The sequence below is a fragment of the Ischnura elegans genome, chromosome 4 (genome assembly GCF_921293095.1).
Source record: "Ischnura elegans chromosome 4, ioIscEleg1.1, whole genome shotgun sequence".
Classification (NCBI taxonomy): domain Eukaryota; kingdom Metazoa; phylum Arthropoda; class Insecta; order Odonata; family Coenagrionidae; genus Ischnura; species Ischnura elegans.
In genome coordinates, this window is record NC_060249.1 from 73,712,408 (window position 1) to 73,738,814 (window position 26,407).

A 26,407-nucleotide genomic window follows, 5' to 3' on the forward strand; every position below is an offset into this window, starting at 1 on the left:
GAGCTCTAGCAACGCAAACATTTTTGGATGCACTCTGGAGTCACCGTGAAAATGGTTTTTTTTATTGTGTATCCACTATCCAGCCTTTTCGACATTTTATTAATATTCTGGATTCTTAAGGGAATCAATTAATTAAGGTTGAACGAAAATTTGTGATCGTGGTCTGAAATAATTTATCTCAAAATGGGTGAGGTGGCCCAATCATATTTTTGATACTTGCTCAAAACTCTCGTTTAAGTTTTTCAGTTCAAAGATTGCATACCCTCCAGGCGCGCCCAAGAAAAGTCAACCACTACTTCCCCAAAACCAACGATTTTTATTTATTACCAATTCGTATTCGAACTAGTGCACACTAAACTTTTTCTCACGTCCATTGCTAGTATAAATAATCACTTAGATTTCGGGAGGAATGACAAGAATGATCTAAATAGCCACCATGATTTCGTTAAATATGTCCAAGATGTTGAGCAGTGTTGAATCTAACTTATTGGTTACTTCTTGAGCTAGAATAAAATTATTCCTTCATACTAATGTTAAATTGAATTGCTTAACGCATCAATTGGCGTCCGTTTTAGCTTCCTTCCCCGTGTATTAGGGCCTTGACTCTATGGAGCAGGACACGACAGCGCACTTGCGCACCAAGGCTCAAGTTATCAGTCGAGCGCAGCTAAAGAGCCCGCACGTCGTAAATGATTTGCGCTTAGTTCATTAACTAGCTCTTAGTGACAGCCCTTGAAATTCTCCATCACATCTTGTCTGGTTCTGAGTATTAAAACTGTTAAGTTACTAGAACTCACTGTATGTGTCAAAAAATTGGTATTTGACTTATTTGGTAACCATTTACCGTAAAAAACCTCTTACATCTAGAGGCGAGACTTTAAATGCAAATTGCGTAAGTTGGAGACTTCATAGGCGCTTATATCTTTAATTAATGTCTTGCTATTTAAAAATATAAAAGGAAAATTTTTAATAAAATCCATTAATTGCGGTCTCATTAGAGTTCTTTTGTGAAAGTTGCATCACCTAAATCTTTAAATATTCACCCTGGTGCAGAAGCTCATGAAATCGTCATTTTTGTAATTTTGGGCATTGTCCTAAGCACTGTATAAACACCTCCGTAAATACTCATTGTAAATGTGGTACCCACTGGGTATAAATCCAATCTACATCTCCAACTCCTAGAATCCCAGAATAAAGTTTTGCCTTGCAGTTTTGCATGGACGGCATCATTATGGACTGCACTCAAATTTTATTAAATATGTCTTTCGTTGATATTGACAATTAATCGAAGAACCTGACGTCACACAATCAGAAAATATTTTCTTTACTCCGTTGGAAAACAGCAGCTGCTATTATCTTATGCTGGGTGGGTAGATGCCTGCTTGATAGGTTGTAAATTACTGTGTTCGACTCAGTTATTTGAACATGAATAAAAGTATCATTTTTACGCTACACTTGGCATTCGAAAAATGTGTTGCTAATCAAAACGCATCCTCTGCAGAAAATATTTCCGTAAATAATTTATTAAAATTCCTCGCTTTGCTCTTGAAAACGTCAAATTCCGAAGTCATTGTAGTCAGGTCAGTAAATGAAGTTTGAACAAGAGGTGTCATCGAGATAATTTATTAAAATATGTGATTCCAAGGTCGTTAGGATTCTTCAATGATTGAAAAATGTAACTGGTATAGGGGAAAAAATTCAAAACTCCTCAATTGTTTGTAATGGAGGCAAATAAATTTCTTCCTCATATTATTGAAATAAGACATTGCAATATTTCCACTTAGTTTTATTATTACATGACGCGTTTTGTCGTTACAAACAATATTATCAAGTGTTTGTAACGACGAAACGCGTTGTGTAGTAATAAAACTAAGTGGAAATATTGCAATGTCTTATTTTAATAATATTAAGAACTTACACCATACCGTGCCCAACATCATACAAGATATTCTTCCTCATAAATGGTATAACTCGCAGATGCTTTGGTTCATGGTGCTTCTATACCACTTTTATATTCATAACAATATGAAATTAAATCATTAAAATAAAAAAGACGGCTTAATTATTTTAGGATACGTTTTAATGTGCCCACTTTTATTCATTGTGATCCACATTTTAGGTGTTTCTTTAACTGGAAAACTGTACGTGACCCAAATTTTCCTACGATTTCACTGTAGACTCACTTTTGGATTCTACAGCAGAATTCTAAGAATCCATGAGAATAGGTATGTTTGATTTGTGTCGCAGAAAAATATGTTATTCCCTACCGTTGTTGTTATAAAATGCTCGACGAAGAGATTTAGCGGAGACAATCAAGAATCTAGATGTGAAATTGCGATTTCTCTGCCAAGGGGCAAAATTGGGATTTGCAGCCCCGAGCAGGCAACCATTCTCCCATTCCCTACACTTCCGGTCGGTTCAGTTTTATTCAGCGATACGCCCAACAAGCAAAAGGATAAACATTATATGGTTGCATGATTTTTATCAGCAATGATCTATCAACATACAGCTATTCACACAATGTGTGACATCTTTGAAATTACGGTGACCGTTACCCACTCAACGTAAATGTGTCTGTTAGATAGACAACATTTAAAATATGGCTAAACTGTATTCGGGATTCCCACCGGGTTAATTCTTTCATAACGGCCAACGTTTCAAGCTCCGTCTCGGCGCTCATCATCAGGGCTGAAATGCATGGCCATTATCATCAGGGCTTATTTAGCCCTGATGAACCTTGAAACGCTGGCCGTTATGAAAGAATTAATCCGGTGGGAATCCCGAGTACAGTTTACCCACATAATTCGCCGGGAAAGCATCAAATCATATTTAATTTTAAAATGTTCCCGAATTATGTTCATTTTTTAAAAATTGAACTAATGAATGATGTTTTGATTGGATGCCTTTTGGTACCAGGTAATATATAAGACCTCATTGTTCGTCTCGTTTGGATCATTACCGTCCTTAATAACTTTTATTGTGTATCTAGGACTCTTAGGTCAATTTCATGAAGAGTGCCCAAATCTGGATTACATTTATGAGTTGCACAGTTGCATCTTTCTATGCACGAATGCATTTACCGTCCTCATAGTTATTTTTGTAGACCATCGACATTGGATCTATGGAGTTGCTAGTGTTTAATATCATCCTGGTAATCTGTTACTATATTTTTTTATTCGAGTGAGGTGTAATTCACTTTATATCTGGAACACAATGCTATTTTTGGCTATTTAAATAATTGAATTAACATCTTGAAAGGTCTTTCCGCTTTCAAAATCACCAGTGATCGTAAGTAGGTATTTACTTTAGCCTACAACCTCTGACTGTTGAGGTGTTTGAATGACGCTCTGGAAACTATCGTAACCTTGCAAAATGTAGGGCACACTATCTCTAGGAGGGAAAAGGCCGTAAAACTAGGCTATAAACCACTCCGACTTCGGGTCATGTACAAATATAACCATCCAAATTTTGAAAAAGTTTGTAAAAGATTTATGGAGTGAAGCTGAAATTAGGTTCATTTTACGTCACTTTGGCAAATAGGTTGAGACTATTCTTTTTGCTAGCCGTTGAGTTCAAAGAAGTCACCAATAATTTTTCACCCCTTTCAATGGTTCGTCCCTGAAATCAAATCAAACGAGCATATTGCACCTTATCAATGTTACGAGTCAAAAATAAGTTTAATTACGCTCTTATGGTTTAAGGAAGACTGTCTCCTCTTTTTCTCCTACTCATCCTAGCACTTCCTCCACGAATATTACAAAAGTCTTCAATGCAGTCCCCTTGATTTCCTCATTGCTTACGCTGTCAATCCATTTTATCTTCATCATTCTTCGGTAGCACCACATTTCGAATGCGTCCTTTCTTTACTTCTCTGCTGCTCTAAACGCTCATGACTCGGTTCCATACTGAAACATGTTCCATATGAAGCATCTAATGAAATATTGCCTTTTATTATTTTATTTCATTTATTTCAATTGCCCTAGAATGCAGTACATTGAGGAATTTACATCGAGGGTTCAGATTAAAACTTTTCAATAGAAGATCACACACATCCATGGTCTGGATAGGGGTAACCTATCCTGGCAGGACTCGAACCCGCGACTTAAGGTATGGTAGGCGATGACTTATTCCTCGGCAACCGAAGCTGGCAAATAATCATCAAATATGGAACGTTTCTGAGTGTCTCTAGGCTGACTTTGTGTTACTTTTGCGCTCCAAGCAGAACGCAGGAAAGGTAATCGATGCGCTCGCATTAAGGAGTGGAATCATGATCGCAACCTGTCCCGTGACTCAGTGATTTCTTCCCACGTCGCTTGCGCAGCCCGTGGAACCTGCCCTCTGATCACTCGGCGCAGAAAGTGACCAACTGGTTGAACTTCTGTTTACGTCACCTCCAGACTTACGGTATCTTTTTGTCCCTCGATTGCATTAGCTTCATCTTGCTTCTTTTTTTTGTTTCTTCCATCAGTCGTGCGATTTACGACTAGGTCAAAGGGAGTGGTAAACTACGACGACCGTCGAAGTATCGACGTGAACCGCGCTAATCTTTGATTCCGCTCCTGTGAAATATACTGTCCTGGGGCAATATTTCTCTCGCCATGCATGGAGAGTAACATGTATGAAGAATGTGGATTAACAAGTTTATTTTCAACGGGGGAATTTTGTAATTTCCATGTTTTACTAGTATTGCCGCAATATTCTGAGGACCACTATTTCTTTATGTGCTGTGAAGAACGTGACTGTGCAATAAATTGACATATGATTAAAACGTAAAAAAAGCCCGTCTGAAGTTAAGGTAGAACACATCACTGCCCTGTCGGGCCCTCAAGAAGGACTTAAAGGTGGTTCTTCCAATGCTTTGGTTAATTGAAAAGCATATAAATAATAGCATAGGATAATATAATAACTTACCTGAATGATGAAATAATCATAGTCTTTAGAACTTCCGTCTTCGTTAAATTTTGGATAAGTAACTTACATTGTGCACCTGTATAGATGAACTAAATGTGAAAAAATTATATTTAATAAATTTTTGTCTAAATTCGACGTTTCGTAGCTCATGGGGCGAGTAAATCTAGGCTTGTAGTGCAGGAGGATCTGTGGGTGATCAGGGAAAAAACGCTAGTCTGCAATCTCTACCAGTGGCTGGAAAAAATTCAATAAAAGTCCATAGAGAATGAATGAAGTAATATATACCCTTAATTCAAGCTTGGGCATCGTATTTTCCGAAGAAAGTAATAGGCTGATCTCACGTCGTATGTTGCGTTGAATGGAATCGTTAATGTTATTACCTCATCATGAATGAATTTGAATTTCTTGAAGTAAGTTTGATATTATGTCTAGAATATTTTTAATGGTTATATTAATTCATTTTGTGCTCAGGGTTATAAATATTAATTCTGTTTGTAGAATTACCTACATATAATTTATTTATACCTACTCATCCTCAATTTTAAAAGTCGAATCTCTCTCTTTCATTAATGGCGTAAAAACCTAAAGATGTCGATACCATTGACGTACATATTTAGTATTTCTTCATGTGGAGCACTGATTGAGTGATATTAGTGGAAAAATTATTTACAGTGAAGGCTAATTGGATTGTAAGGAAAACTATTAGATGATTGTCAATTACTTTTCCATTATCGTGAGGGAAATCTCTTTGTGTTTTCAACGGGACCTCCTGGCGGAACTATCTATGTATCTTGACCTCCACGTCCCGCAGGTTGATTTTTGATGCTTGATATTATCTTGTCGCCGGAGTCAGTCAAGCATGTTCTTTGACGTCAGTGTCGTGGGTATATTGTCGCTCTCTCGAAGGTTTCGTATGCAGTTGCTCATTTCAAACCTGCCATTAGAGTTCGAAATGTGGGGAATAAGATCGCTCGTTTATGATCCATTTGATTAGAATAAAATTTGAAGCAAATTAGTGCAGAAGCTCGATAGTTGACGTGGTGGCTGAATTAGTTGTCTTCTGACGTAAATGCTGTGCGAGTATTAAGTGCGGAATTACACTCGATCTGTCCTAGAATCAAGATAACTTTGAAAGTTGATAAATGTACGTTTGACAGGATTTAAAACTGTCTAACGGCCGCCACTTTTTGTTGATATTTTTCCCGGATAATCTAAACTCGTGATAGATTGCTTATAACACTCTCCTCGCTCCAAAATAATTACTCCGCTCACCACTTACTTAGGGTTCGAATAACTTTCATTTCATACTACCGGTCTAGATCGGGAAGGATCGAACACTTTGTATAATTTTCTTGCGGCTCGGGCTATGATCTTAAGGACGTATTACACAGGCCAACGATGAAAAACTTTTTTACTGAAAATACCTTCTTATTATGTTTTTTAGGTTGCTGAATCCAAATACGATGCTTAAAAAGTTGTATCCCCCACCATTTATTCATATTTTATATTTCAATTTATGAAATCAAGCAATTAATTTTAGAATTAAACAGCTTTTTTATAGTTAAAATAGAATTGAAAAAGTAGGTCTAATGAACGAAGATGATGTATTAATATGATAAGTAATTTAATCGTAAATACAAACCATTTTATGATGTAACTCAGAGTTTCATTGATTTCTCTAATAATCGTATAGTGGTATTAGACTATATAATAAAATACATATTGCTTGTAAACTATGGGTGATACAAAAAAACTAAGGCCAGGTTTGGATTCTGCACACAAAAATCTATAAAAATCATCTATTAAAATAAAAAAAAGTTTTCAAACAAATTTTTTTGTTGGCCTGTGTTATGGGTGAATTGAGACCTCAGGGAGGCATCTCATGCGGGCGACCCCTGGCAAGGTCCCCCTGTGCTTATGTAATATCATTGAGTAAGTATGTACTTACTCTATGGTAATATCTTATGTTTATCTACGGTTTAGACTATTGCATTTTGTATCTGAGGCTCTTTAACTCCACATTCTCGGTCTGAATCATCGCAGCCAATAAAAACAAACCCGGTTGTATGCGTACATATTCGGAGACCGAACGGTAGATTAGTAGACTTGACGTAAACGTTGTGAGTCATCTCAGCGGCACAAATAGAAGCCCACTTTGTGGGTTAGAGGCTTTCTACGGGGGAGGCCCAGGCTTAACTACCGGAGGTCGATGATACATCTGCATCTACATAATACCCTGCGAGCCACCTTTGGGATGCTTGGCAGGGGGTGATCAATCACCAATATGCACCTCAAGAGGACCGCCACATACACACCACATGACCATGAAATATTACCCATGACAACAATAAGAAATACGAACACATTTATGAATAAACAAAACTTGCCAACGGTTAATAATTACTCATCCCTCTAGCAAATCCATCCAAGATTAGAAAAATCGAAAAAAAATAAAAACGTGCAATGAGTCGACCTACCTTGTAACGCCATTGATTCTATTAATTGAGACATCGTTGCTATCCTTTATAGTACGAAGAAAAAATGACATTTTAAATTTATCTATTTTGCAGTCTATTTCCTTTGTTTTCGTCTCGTGATCACGTCTACCATAGTACGACGGTAAACGAAGGATATGTTTCACTTCGTCTGAGAAAAATTTTTCACCGGATTTGCTAGGTAAACTTAGCCTACACTGTGCTTTACACTCTGGTAAAGATTCCCATCCTAACTCGCCTAACATATTGGAAACGCCACACTTTTTGTCATAACAACTCATCGCGAATCTGACCGCCCCGTGCTGTACTCTATTGATTTCTGCTATCAGCCCTACTTCGTAAGTGTCCCAAACGTAGCAGCATATTCCATGTGAGGCCTACTACTTTCGGCGTCAATATAATGTGCCGTTGTACTTTGCAAATTTATATTTTGGCTTGTGTGAATGCGTCATGCTTGCTTGAATGAACAATGCGTCATTTTTAATAAAATTGTATTGTTAATTCTGAGTTATTATTTGTTTTATGAAAAATTCAGAACTGTAGACCCGCCATTGCAATAATCGACTCCGCGCACCGTAAAATTAACCGTTTTGTCAACCTCATTGACTTTGTAACTCAACCTAGGAAAAACTACAAAGTTTACAGTATTCATCTTTCACAATAACTTTCGGAAATTATTGGGGGTGCATATAAAGGCCTTTTCGTACCTTTATAACTCATAGTTTGTAGTTAATTAACGAAAATGTTTGAGTGATGTCAGGTAGCCTGCGTGACCAGCTCATAGCGAAAGGCGGCAGAAGTACCACTAACTTGACGTCCTTTCCGACGGACGGTGTACCATACTCTCTCGTCGTAGCTATGCAAAGGTTGGATTAATTTGCAAAATTACATCTGCATCTGCGTACTATCCCGCAAGGCGCTTTAAAAGCTTTCACTACCCCCACCACACACTGTTGAAGCGGCTCGCGGGATAGTATGTGGATGTAGAAGTAGTTTTGCAAATTAATTCGACCTTTGCATAGCTATGACGAGAGAGAATGGTACACCGTTCGTCGGAGAAGTAATTGTCACTCATCTAATAGTTTTCCGTCAAGTTTGTGGTACTTCTGCCGTCTTTCGCTATGAGCTAGCTACACAGACTACGCAATGACGTCGGCAGGCTAGTAGTTCACGGCATGCGGGCATCTCAGATGTCCTCAGCTATGCACTCTCCTCTCCCACTATCCACAGAATCCACTTCATTCAGGAAGTCAATCTCCAACCTATTTTTTCCTATCGTTTTTTTCCTCATACAGCATTCCAAACAAGATGTCACGTAATTATATTGCATTTTACTTTAAATATATGTCCCATCTAATAGTTCTTATTTCTGCCTAGAGCTGCTTTCAAAAGTTTCCTTAATTTTACTCTAGTCGTTGCTACTTCATCACTTCGTTTCTGATCACGCAACGCTTAGCACTCTTCTTCATGCTTACGTTTATAAATTTTACAGACTCTCTAATCCTATCTTTCATTCCAAGACTTGACATTATTATCCATCATCCCTTACCTTTCATAAATATGTACACTATCAAGAAAAACACTTCTCCCTTTCCGGAGCATAGTTACGTAAGGAGGGGAAACAATGTAATACATTGATGAATTGCGGGAAGCCTATTTTTATTCCTTGAGGGTTTTATCTTTTTGATATTTTTCGGAGACAACAGTATCAGTCTGACATCACCCATCGTAGTAGAGCCGTGCTGGCGCATTGCTTATGAATCGTTTTCCGGAGCTGCAAGTCGACGCTGGCATTCCAATTCGGAATTGATGTGCGTAGAATGTCCTCGCCACTCTCGTAATGATGTAAATATCGTTGGTTACATAAGTCCAGAGTCTGCACCTTGGGGAACCAGTCTACTCTTGGCGTCTTTGAGACTCGATTGTCCATACCCTTCCCCCAGCGAGTTCAATTTGCATTTCTTCAGATCGCCATGTTCTGCTAGAAATTAAATTTCTCTTCGCCGTGAATTAATGTAAAAAAATCTGTTGGGCCAGTGCATGTTTCCCTTATTTTAAATACATTTTATTCGGTGATGGCGTTCGGCAGAAGTGAGGTTTCTTCATAATGAATTATGTTGGATTGTAAGCTTTAATTCTATTAATTCTTTAATCATCTATGATATAATAAATACAGCCCGAAGATTTATTTCATATACGCAAGAATAATCACATTAGAGGTGAGCTTTCATCAGGATTCCTTTATTTAATGCGATATCAAAAAAGAAAAGGTAGGTGTATACTTTTTATTTCCAAGGAAGTTTGGTGTGTAGGAAAAAGTACATTTGTCCAGCCGAAAGTTTGACAAAAACATCAACTTTCTTTATTTCGAAGTCTAATTTCATGTTCTATGCTTATTTATTAAAACATTAAGTACCAATGATGCTCATTGAAATTTAAAATCATTCATAGGATGATGGTTAATTTTTATCGTCAATGGGACGATCCTCCATGATACTTAAAATTATTCATAGCTGTCAAGAAACTTAACCAGTTGTTATGTATGTATTTCGTAAATAAAGGGTTCACTTACTTCATAATAGTGACCCCATTAGCATTCCTGGAAATTTAAGGAAAAAAATTTCAGAATGGGAAGAACATCTTTCAAAAAATAGGGACAAACTTGATGAAAGAAAAACCGAGATGAGCATTTTGATATATATTTTTTTAAACCATCCCATATCTGAGTTGGTCGACAGAAACTCTAGTTTCTACCCTCCACCACCGATTCTTACTCTATGCCTCTACTCAGCTCTAATCGGCATTTCGTGGTACGGCGAACCTAGGTTTTGCACTTAATGGGCACCCCTTCAGTAACAGCGCTCCTCGCGGTGTAAGCATAGCATCGACCAAGCCTTCGCCGGTGGTAATTGAGACTCAACCCTCTCCATTGCACCGTCTGAGTCATCGCAGTCCAAAAATACAAACGTTTTGGGATATCTAATCATAAACACAACGGTTGAAGATCGGAAGTCAAGGCTATGAGTCAGCTCATTTGCGGGCAACATAGCGCTTTGCGTGATTATTGTCTGTTTTGAGGCAACATCGACTGATTCAGGCTTCATGCAGTGAAAGGTATCCATAATTGAAATACTGTACATTTTTACAGGTATTTATCGCATAAGATTTTGTAAAAAGGAAACGGTAGATATTTCCATTACTTTTTCGAAGTGCTATACATTTTTTGAGAAATTTTCCGAGTGTTGAGGCTTCCGTTTTCCTGGGTTTCCGCCCCTTCGGTCCATTATGAAGGTAATATTTCGTGATATGTCTTGTAGAATTTCTCATGCCCTTAAATATCGTTCTATAATAGAAAATATTTCATCCTTAAACTTATTCAATGATCAATTATAAGATTTAAACGAATTTCAGACAATGGTTCCCATCCTAATTGCTGTCGTGGACTCCTTACAGTAATTAAAAAATCGTATCGACTTTTAATGTAGTATCTTACTGATAGCTGCTCGTGGTTCAGGTTATTGATTCGTTCGAATTGCTCTGGGGTATTGCCCGCCACTTTATGCCCCACTATCGGGATGGACGAGTTTCTTTTTACGCATTCCTCCATTTTTTTACGCCTTTTCTAAATAGGAAAGTTGTTCACATAGGATATGGCTGAAAATTCTTAGTTACTCGAGACAATCGCTTTCTCTTGGTTAGGTATCAACCAAACAGCGTATTACCGCATTGATCCACGTTTTACGCCCGTCATCGTAGATCGATTGTCGTCAGTGATTATCAGAAATAGGCAGGGTATCAAAATTAAGTAATATAATTGAGTTTTTGGTGATCTTTTTTTCATTGTTTACCAGTCACAATTGTCAATTACTATTTTAAGAGGAAATAGAGCAAGTAAAATTACATTACCTTCCATAATGTCTGAAATGTTCGCACAGGTGAATATTAGCTTGTTTGATGTATGATTTTGTTCTTATGGTTATGGTTTGAGTTTTCCGATTTCTTAATTTTCATACTTCCATATAATTTATAAATATTTCTCTCCGTACAATTTACAAATAATTGAAAGTTCTCAACATCCCTAGCCAAGCAGAAGTCTCACTTCGCTTTCATTAGTCCTGGAACCATACACTTCGAATGGAAGGTATGAGGCATATTTATTTTTTGCCAAATTTGTGTGTGAATTTATTCCGCGAGGCATAAACACAGAAAGTTGCGATTTTTTTAGAAAACGGATACTTTTTGATTTGACACTAACGATCATAAACTAAAGAATTCTTAATATCCCGAATTGTACTGATTGCTTAGTCGCTCCTCATATATGAGCGATTACATGAAAATTGTCATTCATGGCTTTTGTAACTACTACATAGATAACGCATTACAAAAACACTCTGAATCGATTACTGACAGGAGAGAATATAAGTGGATGGCCGGCAGCTAGAGTACTTCGAGCTACTCACGAGGATGTGGTATTAATTTGAAAGGAAACATTAGTGTAGTCATCTCAGAATATACACGAATTAAGATTGTTTCTGGGGATGAAGATTTTAAAAATGATGTCCTTCTATAGATAACGAAGGTTCCTCGTTTGTCAATTTTCTCTGCTTGTAAAAATCTCAGCGTTGCATGAATGAATGAGTATCAGCCTTACCATGCCGTAACGACTGAAAGATCCTTATGTCCTTATGTAAGTTTGAATAGCACTGGGAAAATTGTCATTCAATTGACGATGCCCTCAGAGAGACGTGACTTGTGACTTTACCCCTATGCCTAACGGAAGTGAAGTCGCGATAGTTTCGTGCTCGTTGGTACCCAGAGAAAGAGCCTGAGAATCAAGGACTCACATATCCTTGGTACAATCGAAATGGAGTGAGGTATTTAAATCATTTCCAAAGTGAAAGGACACATGCCATTTTTCTCAGAGCTTTCAAATGCAAATTTTGCAAAATACATTGCAAATTTGGTTGCGTAACGGTGAAAATTTATTTTGTTTCTTAATTTAATGTTCTCATAGATCAAATTAAGCGGAAATGTCGAACAACATAGAACGGATGCCATTACACTCCTCTCCAATGCAATAGTGTACCGATTAGGGTCGTTAAGGCCGTTTTACACGGTACACGGAATTGCGCAGTCTGACGTAAGTGTGAAGGCGCAATCAAAATTGCGTCGTGAAAAGCGGTGAATTGCTAGAACACATGCGAGAATGCGTGGATGCGATACGGCAAAATAGCCCCTGTTCTAATTTCGTTCATGCATTCGCGCAATTCCACGCCATTTTAGAAATTAATGCAGCTCTAACCTGCGCAATTCCGTGTACCGTGTAAAACGGCCTTTATATTACACCCACGATCAGTAGATTACTCCCTCACAAGTTTATTTATTTATAATTAATTTTGTTTTGTCGAGAAAAACTAAAGTATTTTACTAAAAATTGCGTTTTTTTCTAATCAAAGCCTAAGAGAGGCACTAAATAGTGTTGCTTAGCAGTAAATTTGTATTTCATGATTAATAGCTTGTAGAAAACTTAAGGAGGGTTACGCAGGATGATAATTTGGAGAAAAAAAGTCACTTGCACCTTGAGACCTCCCGGATTAGCTGGTGACCATTCAAGACTTAACATTAACTACCAGATCGTCGCCATCCGCCATCACCACTTTTGTTTGCAAGCACTTCAATGATTTGCTTATCGTCCCATAACTTGGCGCGAGGTGTAAGTTGAACCTCACTTTAGGCTCGACGCGTTGGCGTTTTCCGCTTACATTAGACAGTGTGTAGGAGACAGCGTCGCAATTGTATTAGTGCCGGGTGATCTGGCGTTTTATGGGATGTCCATTTTCGTTAGCCTCATTCCTCATAAATTATACGCTTATGTGATTATGATACATGGTAATACCTACTTAAGACGTCAATTTTTAACCATTCTGTCGACTTCATTTGGTTTGCTTTTCCAGTCAGGTATTACATGTGACAGATTGTCAAATGCCCTTCAATTATACGGATCACGGCTCTTCATTTGATGTCGCTTGTTCGAAGTGACATGAAATAGTCTTTCTCTTTTTTGTAAAAAAAAAGCTTAGCAACAGACAAAGTAAACTTTAGTAATCGCAAGTTGGTTAAATCATTCTTGATATTATCTATTATAGGTTGCTAGTAATTTTCATGCGGTTTACTTTTTCCGTTCATACATAACGCATTAAAAATATTAAAAGTATAACTAACCATCCGGTTTACTATCAGAGAAATCTGACAACGGCAAAGTTGCAATTCCGGTTAACAGCTTAATAACCGCTTCACAACTGGACATGCATCTTCTTCATGAGATTCCGAATTTCAGAGCACTGGTTCTGATGTAACTCAATCGATTCTCTATCTATTCGTGTAAATTAAGCGAAGTAAATGATTTCTCAAAATACATGTTGTATTATACATTTTACAGCTCAAATCGAAATCTTTTGATCGGTGTAAAGAATCGGGGAACATACGTAGATTTTCGCGGTGATTGTTGTTTATTGAAAGAAGCTTTCACGGGTTCTCACCCAGATGATAGATTTGGTGGGCACCGAAGATTCGCTACGTTTCAATGGTGTAGTCGTTTTGTCATAAGACTGAGTGGCGTAGAGTTTCACTCTCAATGAGAGCAGTGGTGGTTTTCGGGAAATATTATAAAACATTTGGATACTTTTTGAAAAAAAACCCACAATCATATCAACTTCAAATTCATCACCATCAAAGAGAATGTCGAGGTCGTGAGCCATAATCACAATGTTGTACGGTGTGAAAACGATGTATTTCTGCTCGTTGGTCGTTTGCTAGGAATGATCGCCAATGAAATTAAAAATTTCAGTCGCAAAGTATCAATTAAAAATAATTTTCATTCGTCAACAGTGCGATTCAAGATTGGTATGGCTCTCCTGCAGAACTGCTTCGATGTATACCTGAATGTTTTTAAGGAAAGGTTAAAAAAATTATCATTGGCAAAAGGGTAGTTTCCTTCATCAAAGAAAACGGAAGGCATTGATTGCGATTCGTTACCCACAGTTAGTGTATTCATAATACACAAATTATTTGGTTTTAGAAATACCGGTTTAGACGAATGGCAATGGTCAATTTTTATCCTCATTTGAAAAAGGCCAGATTGGCGCCCATGCGATGCCACTCCACGTGACGTCACAGGGACCAAGTTTCTATACGAGTAGATGGGAGTTATACATCGTCTGAGATTACCTATGCATGCATGAGGCACAGAGCTCAGGGAAACATCTCTTAATAATCACACATTAAAAATACCTAAGTTCGGAAAGTTTCCTTCGTTTGATAGGGGAATAATAATCCTTATTTAAGCCAAGCGCTACCAGCTAGCAGGGCACTCAGCTACCTGCTAGCATCCTGCGTCGTATCAGCGCTCAAGCCTCGCCCCAAGGTCACCTCACTGTCGGCAGCAGGAACCAGAACGACGTCACACGGAGATTTCCCGGCATTCATACTTAGCCGTCGCGTTTTCGCGCGCTTGAAATTTTTCACTTTTCATTTAATCGCGAAAAATAGATATCGTCATTTAAAAATCTAAAAGCGTGAAATACGCACTCCAGGAGTAATAATCTTTCGATTTAGGCAATAAAAAATAATAGGAAACCACCCTATTTATTCTATCTAATTTAACCCATTTTATTGTTTTCACTTGGCATGTTTTATTTGAGCGATCGAATACGATTTTTTGGTATTTCATTATATTGTCAACGTGAGTGCCGTGTCTGATGGACAACTTGTCACTCTTTTAGTGTAAAAAAATATTAACAATAATATCAAGAGCCAATGCCATTCCAGGAGCCCACCAAGTCACAAGAAAATTGTTTACTGCGAATGCAAGAACGAAATTAGAACGGGTTATTTTTCCATCTCACGTAGACACATTCTCTCATTTTTTCCCAGCAATTCACCGCTTTAAAGGCCGTTTTACACGGGGCACGTACTTGCACAATCTGACGTGTGTACGAAGGCGCAGTCAAAATTGCGTCGTGTAAAGCTGTGATTTGCTTGAACACATGCGAGAATGCGTGGACGTGAGATGCCAAAATTGCACCTGTTCTAATTTCGTTCATGGATTCACCAAATTTCACGCCATTTTAGAAATTAATACAGTTCCAACCTCTGCCATTCCGTGCTCTATGTAAAACGGCCTTATGCAATGCACGACGCAATTTTGTCTGCTCCTTCGTATACACGCCGGATTGTGCAAGTACGTGCCCAGTGTATAAAGGCTAGATGGGTGTCTCAGCATCCCGTGCTTGACCGCCTCTCTTCCCTCGGGAACACCACGCACAAACCACGCATATCCCACGATTTCGGACGCGTGGACCAAAACACCCGATACCGTATTATTATTCTCCCCCTTTCCAGCTTTTCCTTTTGCCTCGAATCCGGTGGTCATTGAGAATGCTGCATTACGACCCCACCTTCTGTGACTTGTCGGCTCTCCTCCCCTTCCCCTCAAGTCTGGGTGCCACACACAAACAAGAGACGGCCAGCAGATACGCACCTTCGGAAGGAAGGCAAAAACCCCCTCCTCCGTCTCCCATTCCAACGACCATTTCGCCCATTCTCAAGGAGGAAGGGAAAGGTTAGGGCGGGGTGGGTGCACAGGACACAAGCTTTCTCCCATGTGTTGACCGTGCCGGGAGAATTCTTCGGTACCTCAGTGTCTCCCGGTCCTTCCTTCAGTGTGAGTGGGTGGCTCTCTGGAGCTGCCGTGACTTCTTCTTGCTGGGTGACCGACCGCGCGCCGGGCGGTGGGCTTGTCCCGGGAAATCCGTTAAGTGGTGGTCCGTTTGGTGGGATGAGGAAGACGACACATCACCATAGGGTCGGGAGTTTTTGAAGGAAAACACCTGTGTCAGTGTATGCTTGCGGTGCACCAGGGTTTTTGGCGGGGCCGCTGGAGGTGTTGATTCTTGCCGGCGGCGATAGAAGAAATGTGTTTGTGCGTGTGTTTGAAGAAAATGCGGAGAAATGACGGATTCACAGGTACCTACGCATTACAATGTTCAGATTGCTTTTGGGTGGATAGGGTGTGTTGACGTTTTCATGTCAACTTATAGTGATTCAATGAGTTTCCGCGCATTGGGCACCCGTGATGATGATGCCGCTTTGATTTCTTAATTGGGAGCAACCATCGTCAGGCCTTCATACTTGCAAGAACATCTCTGCGTCGTCGAAACGTCGAATACTAGGGGAGGCAACAGGGGCGAGACCAATGGCGCAGCGAGGGGGGGTTTTGGGGGATAAAACCCCCCAGGGCTCAGAGAAATTTTTGAGTTTAATCCATTTTACTTGAATGAATTGATATTGCGAATAGAATAATTTAAGGATTAATAAAAATATCCCTCAGAAAGCCGTAAAACTCACCATTTTGAACCATTTATCTTAAACTTCCGCAATTTATTAATCTCGCACCTACCTCTTATCCTGGTGGGTGTACCATATTAGTACCGTATTATACCATATTAGTATATATACCGGTATTAGTTGCACCTAAACCCCCCCCCCCCCCAGCCTTAATTCCTAGCTGCGCCCTTGGGGGTGATTACACGAGAAACCCGATTTGAGCTAGGCAGCATAGAATATTGGGGAGTTTAAACCCTTCCCCCTCCACTCACGGCAGTCTTGACGCTGCTGAACCTTTCCGAAGAAATTTTTAAGTATTTAGTGGTCTTCGACATAAAACTGATGCAATTCAAGCTGACTAACTTTAATTTTCGGTGTATTAAGGTCTGTTTACACGATACATTAGCTCGTACGAACCTGTTTTAATTAATACATCTCAACGAGCGGCGCCCGTTCCGGAAAATTTTTCGCCTGACCTGGATAACTTGAACTGCAAGCATTTTACAAATGTATTCATTATAACCAACCCCAAGAAAATTTACTTGTTAGCCGACCTGACAACCTGTCTGCCATAGCCGCCCATCCTCCCCGGCCTGTAATCCTGGCTACGGCCGGCCGTGGCCCTACTCCGGCGTGGCTACTTTGTATGCCTGCTGGTGCAAAACAATTTCTGGGAATAGTATTCATATTCCATGGCGGAAACTTAATCATGTTGGCGTACTTTATTGCAGTCCCCGTGATTCAGAAAGCGATTTAGTATGTTAAACTACTTGTCAATGAATTGAATCATTTTGGAAAAGTTGGAATTCCCTCGGCAATGCTGTAAATTTTCTTTTTGGTAAACGCTCGATTTTGATAGTAAGTACTTCTCGTAAAAATGAAAATCTCATAAAAGTTTGTTACCCTAGGGTTCTTTTAAGAGCTTGATGACGGTCTCAATAATTATGAGTTATCTATTATCCTTCTCGAAACATGATTCTTCGTGTTTCAATTACCTAAGCCGAACCCAAACAATTTTACATAGTATTTTTTAAACACTCAAGAGAAATCCTTGCACTATTGTTTGATCAAAAATATTTTTCTGCTAAAATTAATAAATTTGGGGGGAGGGGGCATGTGCACCCTGTGTCCCCCTGGCTACTCCACTCCCTGAGAGGAATACATTTAGCTAATTTACCTATCTTTAAATGCATAAACTATTCTTAATTTAACTTTCTAAATTTATTAATTTTATCTTACAGGGCAAATGCTTATCAATTGGTTTGTGTCAGCATTTGGAGAGGACCATTACCTTCGTTTACTCCTCACCCCACAAGACCTTCGAATCCTGGCAGTCCAGTTCTGCACTCACATGTTGGCTGCAGGAGTCATCCGACAAATTCCCGACAAGGATGTCCCTTTGGAAGCTCTCTTCAGGGTAAGAAATGACCATTATTAAATTTTCATGGGGTTTAATTTTATCATGGAGGAAGTTAACCGGTTAACTTAAAACCGCTGTCTGATTACAGTGCATCCTGAAGTTTTTATCTCCTCATAAAGAATTAGGGCCTTTAGATTTACTTTGTCATCTGTGATTATAATTTTCGCCATCTATTGTGCGTTATAGTAAAAGAACGTCTGACTTATTTTGTCGAAAATATTTCCATAATTTCATGTACTTTTGAGAAATCCTTGTGTATGCTTTTGCACTGTGGTGAAGATTCAGCAGGGAGGTTTACGGGATACAGTGTTTCCATCTTCATAGATGACAGTTTTGCTGGTATTGTTGTGGTATCTTTAGGTTACTGAAGTTCATAGAGATTGTTTCGACCATCTTTCATTCACATCCATTAGAGTCAGACATTTTCTAATTGGTCCATATAGGAGGGTGGAGACTTCTCATTGGTTCGTCTCCCCATTAATTGTGCTTACAAAGCTATGGCCATGTAATAACTGATGCTTAATTTCCTCAATGGTAACATGATTTTCTGCATATCTTCAGAAAATTCAATTCAAATTGTCTAGGGGCATTCCTAATTTTAAAATAAGTATAGACCAAGTTCAGGTATATGAAAAAAAACTTAATTTATTCATAACTGTCATCATCATGCATTGTCATTATTATTATGCTCAATATACCTCTATACCTATACATACTCTTAATGGCCAGTCTTTGAGTAAAACTAGTGGGCATATATTCAAGTAAGTGTGTTAATTAGTACAACTTGGAGAACTTTTTGTAATATTTCTGTGATCTATTTGTCTGTCATTTTTTTATGCAGCCTATAGGAAGTTTAGAATATACATAGTACATATTTGTGCAATTTTTTCTTTTAAAGAAATGTATGGTTAATCCTCATACTCCCTCAAAAATATGCTTGAAAAGCATGATGATATAAAGAACGGAACTGGCCCTCTTACCCAGAATGTGTGAAATTCACATGCCCTCAGATTAGTTGAGGATGAGCTCTACCCTCACCTAACCAAAACAATATTTCAGTAGACTTATGGCCTGAGTGAGTGAGGTTTAGTGTTTCGGCTAACCTTACATTGTGGATTTTTTTATTTTGTGAAATTGATATTTGTATTTATAAACAATTCCTGAGGTAAATTTTTATTTCCTCTGACACAGCCGGACCTCATGTATTACTGGGCACACTCTGAGGTTCCGACTGCTCCGCCTCCAACACCAGGCAAGCTTCCTCCAGTGTCATGGCCTCCTAGCCTTCCTGATCTGGCCACAGCTGCTCCACGCCCAGGGGCCAGGTACACTGAAGCTGGTAAGGATATAATTTTCATCCTTAATCATTTACACAACAGAATTTCAATGTTTTAACAAAGATTTAAGTTAAACTTAGCATTAATAAATCATATATCTCATAAAATATTATTTTTCTGTCCATCAAACATTTTTGGGTCTTGCAATTTTTTTAATTCTAATTTGAGGAAATGTAGAAGTCTATGTTTTGAACTAACTGTATGTCAGGGACTGTGTTCTGACATCTGTAAATAACATGTAACTATAAATTTCTATTTCATGTTTTAATATCTGTCAGTTTATAGAAACTTTTGGTTTTACAAATACTAGCAAGATTAAGCCTTTCAGCAGATGGAGTTATATTTGTGTATTTACTCAAAATGCTATTAAATTACACCTTCTTGCTCGCTATTCTACTTTCTCATGGTAAATATTCAGTGAGGATTTCTTTTGTCCTCCTTCCTTATTTTTGTTGACTAGAGATTACTCTTGGTTATATAATTAAAGGGCTCATTTTTTTACAAAAATAATATAGGGCTATAAGTTGTCTACTTGGATGTTAAATTTCCTCTATGTTAGGCCAAGATTTTGAAAATAAACTCAATAAGTTATGATTCATCTTGAGAAAAATTCAAGGAATTTAAAAAATGGGATTGGAAAATAGTTCTCTGTTAAGCAGTGGCAGTGCTAGAGGTGACCCTGTGTGGACCCTGGCCCACCCAAATTTTTTCCGCCCCACCTAAATAGCATGGACAAATTTCAGAATCGTTGTCCAAAGCAGTGGTGTAACTACGGGGGGGGGTGGGGGGGGAGGGGGGGTGAGGATAGATCCCCCCCAAAGCCTCAGAGAAATAAAAAATTATTTTAAATATTTTCTAGTTTTGACACATAAAAACTATGTATGCTTAAAGTTAATTTTTCTAGTGCCAAAATTACGTGAAATGTATTTTTTTTTATTTTCCTGGACACCTTGTCGGGGGGAGGGGGATCGTCGCCCCCAAGCCATCCCATTCCCCTCCCCCCCCCTTCCCCCAAAGCATATTCCTAGTTACACCACATGTCCAAAGTTAAACTTTATTCTATAAAATTAAAATAAAATGTATACAATTATTGGCATATAGAAAGCCACTCTGTTAATGTGCTTAATAATTCTGTTGTCTGTATTAACTACGTGAAATTAAACAAATACCATCAAAGTGGTTCTTATGACAACAAAGGCCCACCCATGTGTCACATGCTATAGCCACTGCTGGTGTTTAGTTATTGTATTGAAAAATAAGAGAAAGACTTGATTTTTTCTGAAAAAACATTGAAATAGCATCTCGTATGTAGATGAAAATGAGGCTTCTAAGAACCAATGATAATAGGTAAACATATATGTATTTTGGGCTCTGGGCAGACATGACCATAGGTCGGTTTTAGCATTAACCATTCACTGTTTAAATCATCAACTTAACACATTGAAATTTCTGAATAATATCATTCTATTCATTAAAAAAAACACTATTGAATGTCCTGGAATCCTGCAAAGTTCAATTTTATTTGAATTGGACCCTTGAATGAGCATCCAGCTTTGTAACACAGAACAATTTTTTTTTTGCCTTTTGTTATTTATTAATGTAGGGGAGAAATCTTGATGGTTCAATTTTATTCGTGTCAATTTTGTCTTCCCTACTTCTGGAGGTTTTCAAGTTCCCCCTATAGTGGATTTAACCAATTAATTTAGGGTTCTGCTGCCAAAGGGTATTTGTGGGAGATGACGTGGTACATCTCATTTGTCATGGAAATTCCTGGAAAAATGGATGGTGTGGATTTGCTGAGATGATATTGCATGCATTTTTGGGGTTAACAGGATGAAACTGTTTACACTAATTACTTTTTTTTAAATCTTGAATCTTACACTGTTGTGACTGTTTCTTTGTGCTAATTTTGGTTGTGTGTGTGCGTTGACTAATGCGAAAATTAAATGTGAGATAGCCAAATTTCTGCTCAAATTTGTGCATTCCTAATCTTGAGTAGGGATCTTTGGGCAACCTTATTTTCAACCTTGTCGAAATGAATAGCTCTCGCCCAAATCCAACATTTCAATGTGTCCTAAAGGAAAGTCTCCAGAGGCAGTGAATGGAACTCATAGGGCAGCCTCATTACCAGTTACCCCAGCTGTGGAGGAAACTTCTGCTAAGACTGAGGAAGAAAGATCAGGAGGTGAAAATGGCCAAGGTGGGAGGGTGGGACTGCCCACCCCATTGTAGAAGCAACCACTCATCTCACTCTCTTGCGCACCTTGCTGTTTCTCTGATCTGCATCATTTCTATACTCTTTGTGCACAGACAGCTGCCTGACTATCTGCTCTGTGCATTAGTTTGTGTGCATGATTGTATGGTAAATTGTTCCCTATAGCTCAAAATATTAACATTAAATTACAATACTCATTTATGTCCATAATGAAAGTTATTACAGGAGAAATATAGAAATGTACTAGATCTCACCGTATGCAAGTGATATGGAGATGGGTTGAAAAAAAAAATGAAACCAAAAGGTGCATATGGATTCAGAATCCTTTTTCATGCATAGGAACCAGATCACTATTCTCAAATAATTTTCTTCATGGAATCCAAGCACTTACTTGTTATTAAGTACGTCCACATTTCACATTGGTTTTTCTTACGATGTAGATTTCATATATGATAGCAATAAGGTTCATAGAAGAAATTCCATGTTACATTTTACTTGGTAGTAAATACATATTTCATTTTAATGTTAAAGATGTACATATTGGTTTAATAATTGTTTCAATAATCATAATCCACGATATTTCATATGCATTGGGTTTGTCACCAATATGCAATGGATTAGTACTGATGCTCTATACATAAAATCGTTGCCTGGAAATAATTCCAGTTCCACATATAATGGTTTCACTTCAATATTGGTTTCCTAGAACAGATTAATATCGTAATAAAAGCTGTAAGTGCTGAAGTTATTAATTGACTTAAGGATTTATTCACAGGTTATTATTTAATGTACATCTTACCCTGAGAATAAATTTACTCAATGATATATAGTATTGCGAGAAGTAAAACTTTTTATTGCTTCAATGTGACACTTTTCCTGGGGCATGTTCAATTATAATATTTACTCTACTGGAAAAAGTCTACATTGAGTGAATGAGGGTGTCAATTAATGGCTGCTGTCCTTATTCTTTAATTTTCTTTATTTTACTATTGTAAGGTGATGCATACATTTCTCTTGTAATAAATGAATCAGGTTTCTATTTCTTGGAAGTCATATCAGATTTCAAAATATTTTAGATTCAGGGATAATAATTAATATTTTGTGCTGTTTGGGATCCCTCTTGACTGATGTTATATCTTTTAACAATTTTTATTGATCCACAGGCTTAATTTTGTAATGCTAACTGAATTTTGTTGTAGATACTTTGTATGTTTGAAATATTTTGTGCATGATATGTCTGTATATTTTCTCCTTTGACAATGGTGGTGTTATACAATTACTAATTAGATATGGAGTTTTATTCTGTAGAATATAATGACCATAACATACTTTTTGAATCTGTGTGTAGCAAATTTAATGAAATATAAGTACCATTTTGTTATGAAAATGCACTTCTAATTATGCTTATCTGCTTTATTAATATAGATATTGCTCAGCCTTTTCTTTGCATTTATTCAAGAGAAAAATTGTCTTTCTGCTGATTGAAAGTTATCTCCTATTAATTTTTGTCAACTGGTCCAAGAAAAAAAAAGAATATTAAATATTATTATATTTCTGGTATTTAAGAACAATATAAAAGCTCTATTACTCTATGCAGCTTTCATGTTGTTTCAGCAAAAAATTTAATAAAATTGTACAATGGGTGAAACCTGTTACTTTTGGAAAGTGAATTTATGAAAGTCTGAGGTAAAATGTAATTATAGATCTATAAAATTGAAAATTACCTTTTGAATATTTAATTATATTCATTACTTGATAAAATAATTTCTTTATTTCTGTGAAATCTTCCAAGTTGTTAAGACATTAGTTTCTGGGTTTTCAATGATTGATAATAGCTAAAAATTAGTACTGTGTATTCATGGTGAAATAAAAACACAGTACTATTCCACAACCTTATATTTTTGGAGTCTACTAGTTTCGACGTTTACACCGTCATTATCAGTTAGTCTTGATAATCACAGTGTAAACGTCGAAACTAGTAGACTCCAAAAATATAAGGTTGTGGAATAGTACTGTGTTTTTATTTCACCATGAATATTTCATCGTTCCACCAAGTAACGCCCAAATCTGTTGATTTTATTCAGTACTGTGTACTTCTAAATCATTCTGGCAAGTGAAGGTTTATTACATGTCAAAAGGAACATACCCCTGATTTCTTAATTTTGTTTCTTTTGAGATGGATTGCTGTTGATGGAAGTGTACGATGTAATGGAGAAATTAATTTCATAATGTAATTGTCACTCAATTATTGTTGATTACATTGAATTAGTAAAATATATGGTGAACTAATTTCTTTTGGTGAGATTTATGTGTGTGCACTTCTGTATTACACCAATAGTCGTTTATTGCATGGCACAATTAGAAGTAGTAAACACTTGTGTTTGAATATTTTTCAAAGTCTCTTATGTGAGAGATTATTTAATAAACCCTAAAATTTGCTTACAAAACTTTACCAATTGCATTTTACAGAGTTCCAGCAAGTTGTCATGGGCTTGAAACGGGAGCATCAAGATAACTTGAGTCGCATGTCAAAAAATCAAGAGGTGGCATTGTTTTCCTTACGGGGAGAGCAAGCTGAAAAGCTCTGTGAATATGAGGAGCGCATTGCACAGTTGGAAGAAACAGTAATGAAACTTCAACAGGAGTTAGAGAAATGTCAAACATTAGCAAGTATAGAGGTACGTGGTTTTACATGGACCATAGACCATACTCCACTCTGCTCTTCTTTTCACTAACCTTTTAAATCCATTAGAAGTTTCAGAGAATTTGATATTCTGGCAACTTAATTTGCAGTCAATTGTATATTCCATTATTATTAATCAAAGTACCCTTACTTTCACTGCCCTATTTTTTTATGGTCACAGCCATACTGCATAATTTTACAATTATTTTTCCTCTTCTAATTCATACCACTTATAACCTAATTGAATGCATTTGAATACAATCAAGTGTGTCCATCCCCTCTAAGGACAATGGTGCATATCAATAATTTCAACCCCATAACCCCTTTCATTTGGAAGCAGTTTCATATCAAATAAGTTGATATTTTTTCAGCATGCTTTCATCAACGGAATGTATAAAAAGTATAGAAATATTTTAGATAATAATGCAAGGCCTGCCAAAATTCAACTGCATTAATTAATATTTGTTCAGATAAATTAAAGATTTCCAATGGTTTTCCAGCATATTTTTAATTATATGTAACTAATGTAATGATAAAATTTGAAGTAACCCTGGAATTTTTCAGAGAATGCCTTTTCCTGAAAAACTGTAATCTGTCCTATAAGACCTGGCAAAATTTGGAATCAAAATTGAACCATTGTGAGTGATGACTTTTATTGCACTTTCAGAGGCTAACTCAAAAGGCTCAGGCTGACTTCAGCTCTCCAACGGAAGAAGAGGTCTCAATACTAACCAGCAAAGAAGCTCTCAGTGAAAAGCTACGCAAGCAACCAAAGATCCCTACTCCAACCTCTCTACCTTTGAGTTCATCCCCTCAAAAGGAGGAGAAAGAGAAACTTGAGAAGAAGGCTGCTTCTCCCGTCGAAAGGAAGTCTGTAGATGGAGCGAGTGAGAGTGAAAAAGTTGAGTCAAAAGTGGAAGAAACAAAGTCAAGTGTAGTGTCCTCGCCACCTGTGTCAGTTGCATCACCTACTAAACAAAAGACGCTCATGGCCAAGAGCCTGGCTTCACCCTCTCCATCACCCACAACCCTGTCTCCTCAGCATACTCCCGAGAAGCAGGCGGACTCTCAACCGTCTCCCACAAAGCCCCTCACCGTGAAGGTCACACCCATCCACGCACCCTCCCCTACGCCGGCGTTCGATGTGGCTGGCCCACCTCCTCCGCCTCCTGCCCCCGCGGTACCGCCCCCTCCCCCACCACCACCCCCTTCCACGGATGAAGGCCCACCCCCTCCTCCCCCGCCAATGCCAAGCTCAACCGGCCCTCCACCACCCCCTCCCCCTATGCCCGGCATGGCTGGCCCTCCACCCCCTCCCCCCATGCCCGGCATGGGTATACCGCCCCCACCTCCTCCCCCAATGCCAGGGATAGGTGGACCTCCCCCTCCACCTCCCATGCCGGGAATGGGCGGTCCACCTCCGCCCCCTCCCATGCCCGGCATGGGCGGTCCGCCCCCTCCTCCACCTCTCCCCGGCATGGGTGGTCCGCCCCCTCCACCCCCCCTCCCTGGTATGGGTGGACCGCCCCCGCCTCCGCCGGCACCTGGCACGTCGACGTCTCCGCTCCCGTTCCCGGCGCCACCTCCCGGAGGATGGAATGCAAACAGAACAAGTGAGCTGCAAATCTTTATTCTCTCCCCGACCTCTCTTTTGAGCCGTTGCGATCACTCAATAGCTACTCACGAAAATGTGTGTCTGCATACATATCCGTGTACCGTCAGATCACGCTGCAAGTTTAAACCTCACCCACACCTTTGCATTGAATGGAAACTTAGTGTTAGAGTAAGTCATGTTTTAAATTTTATTTACTGCTAGCACAGCTTGAATTTGAGCAACTCCAGGCAAGTTGTGTTGTATTCACTGTTTAATGTTATGCAATGATTGAGACCAAATTGCTAATTATGTTTTCATTTATCATTCGTTCTGCATCATGAAACTATCATCGTCTTAAGGGGGTATGA

General features: G+C 38.3%; 1 protein-coding gene across 3 annotated transcripts in view; it reads left to right on the forward strand.

Moving 5' to 3' along the window:
* LOC124157667 (protein cappuccino) overlaps positions 1–26,407 on the forward strand; it is a 159,716-nt gene that overhangs the window by 115,230 nt on the left and 18,079 nt on the right. For 2 of the 3 annotated variants that reach the window (XM_046532598.1, XM_046532600.1), the window contains exons 4-8: positions 18,032–18,207; positions 19,402–19,549; positions 21,628–21,747; positions 24,232–24,440; positions 25,113–26,058. In XM_046532598.1, the coding sequence (XP_046388554.1) occupies positions 18,032–18,207; positions 19,402–19,549; positions 21,628–21,747; positions 24,232–24,440; positions 25,113–26,058 (1,599 nt within the window). The remainder of the gene's footprint in view (positions 1–18,031; positions 18,208–19,401; positions 19,550–21,627; positions 21,748–24,231; positions 24,441–25,112; positions 26,059–26,407) is intronic. The other variant, XM_046532601.1, reaches the window with a different exon arrangement.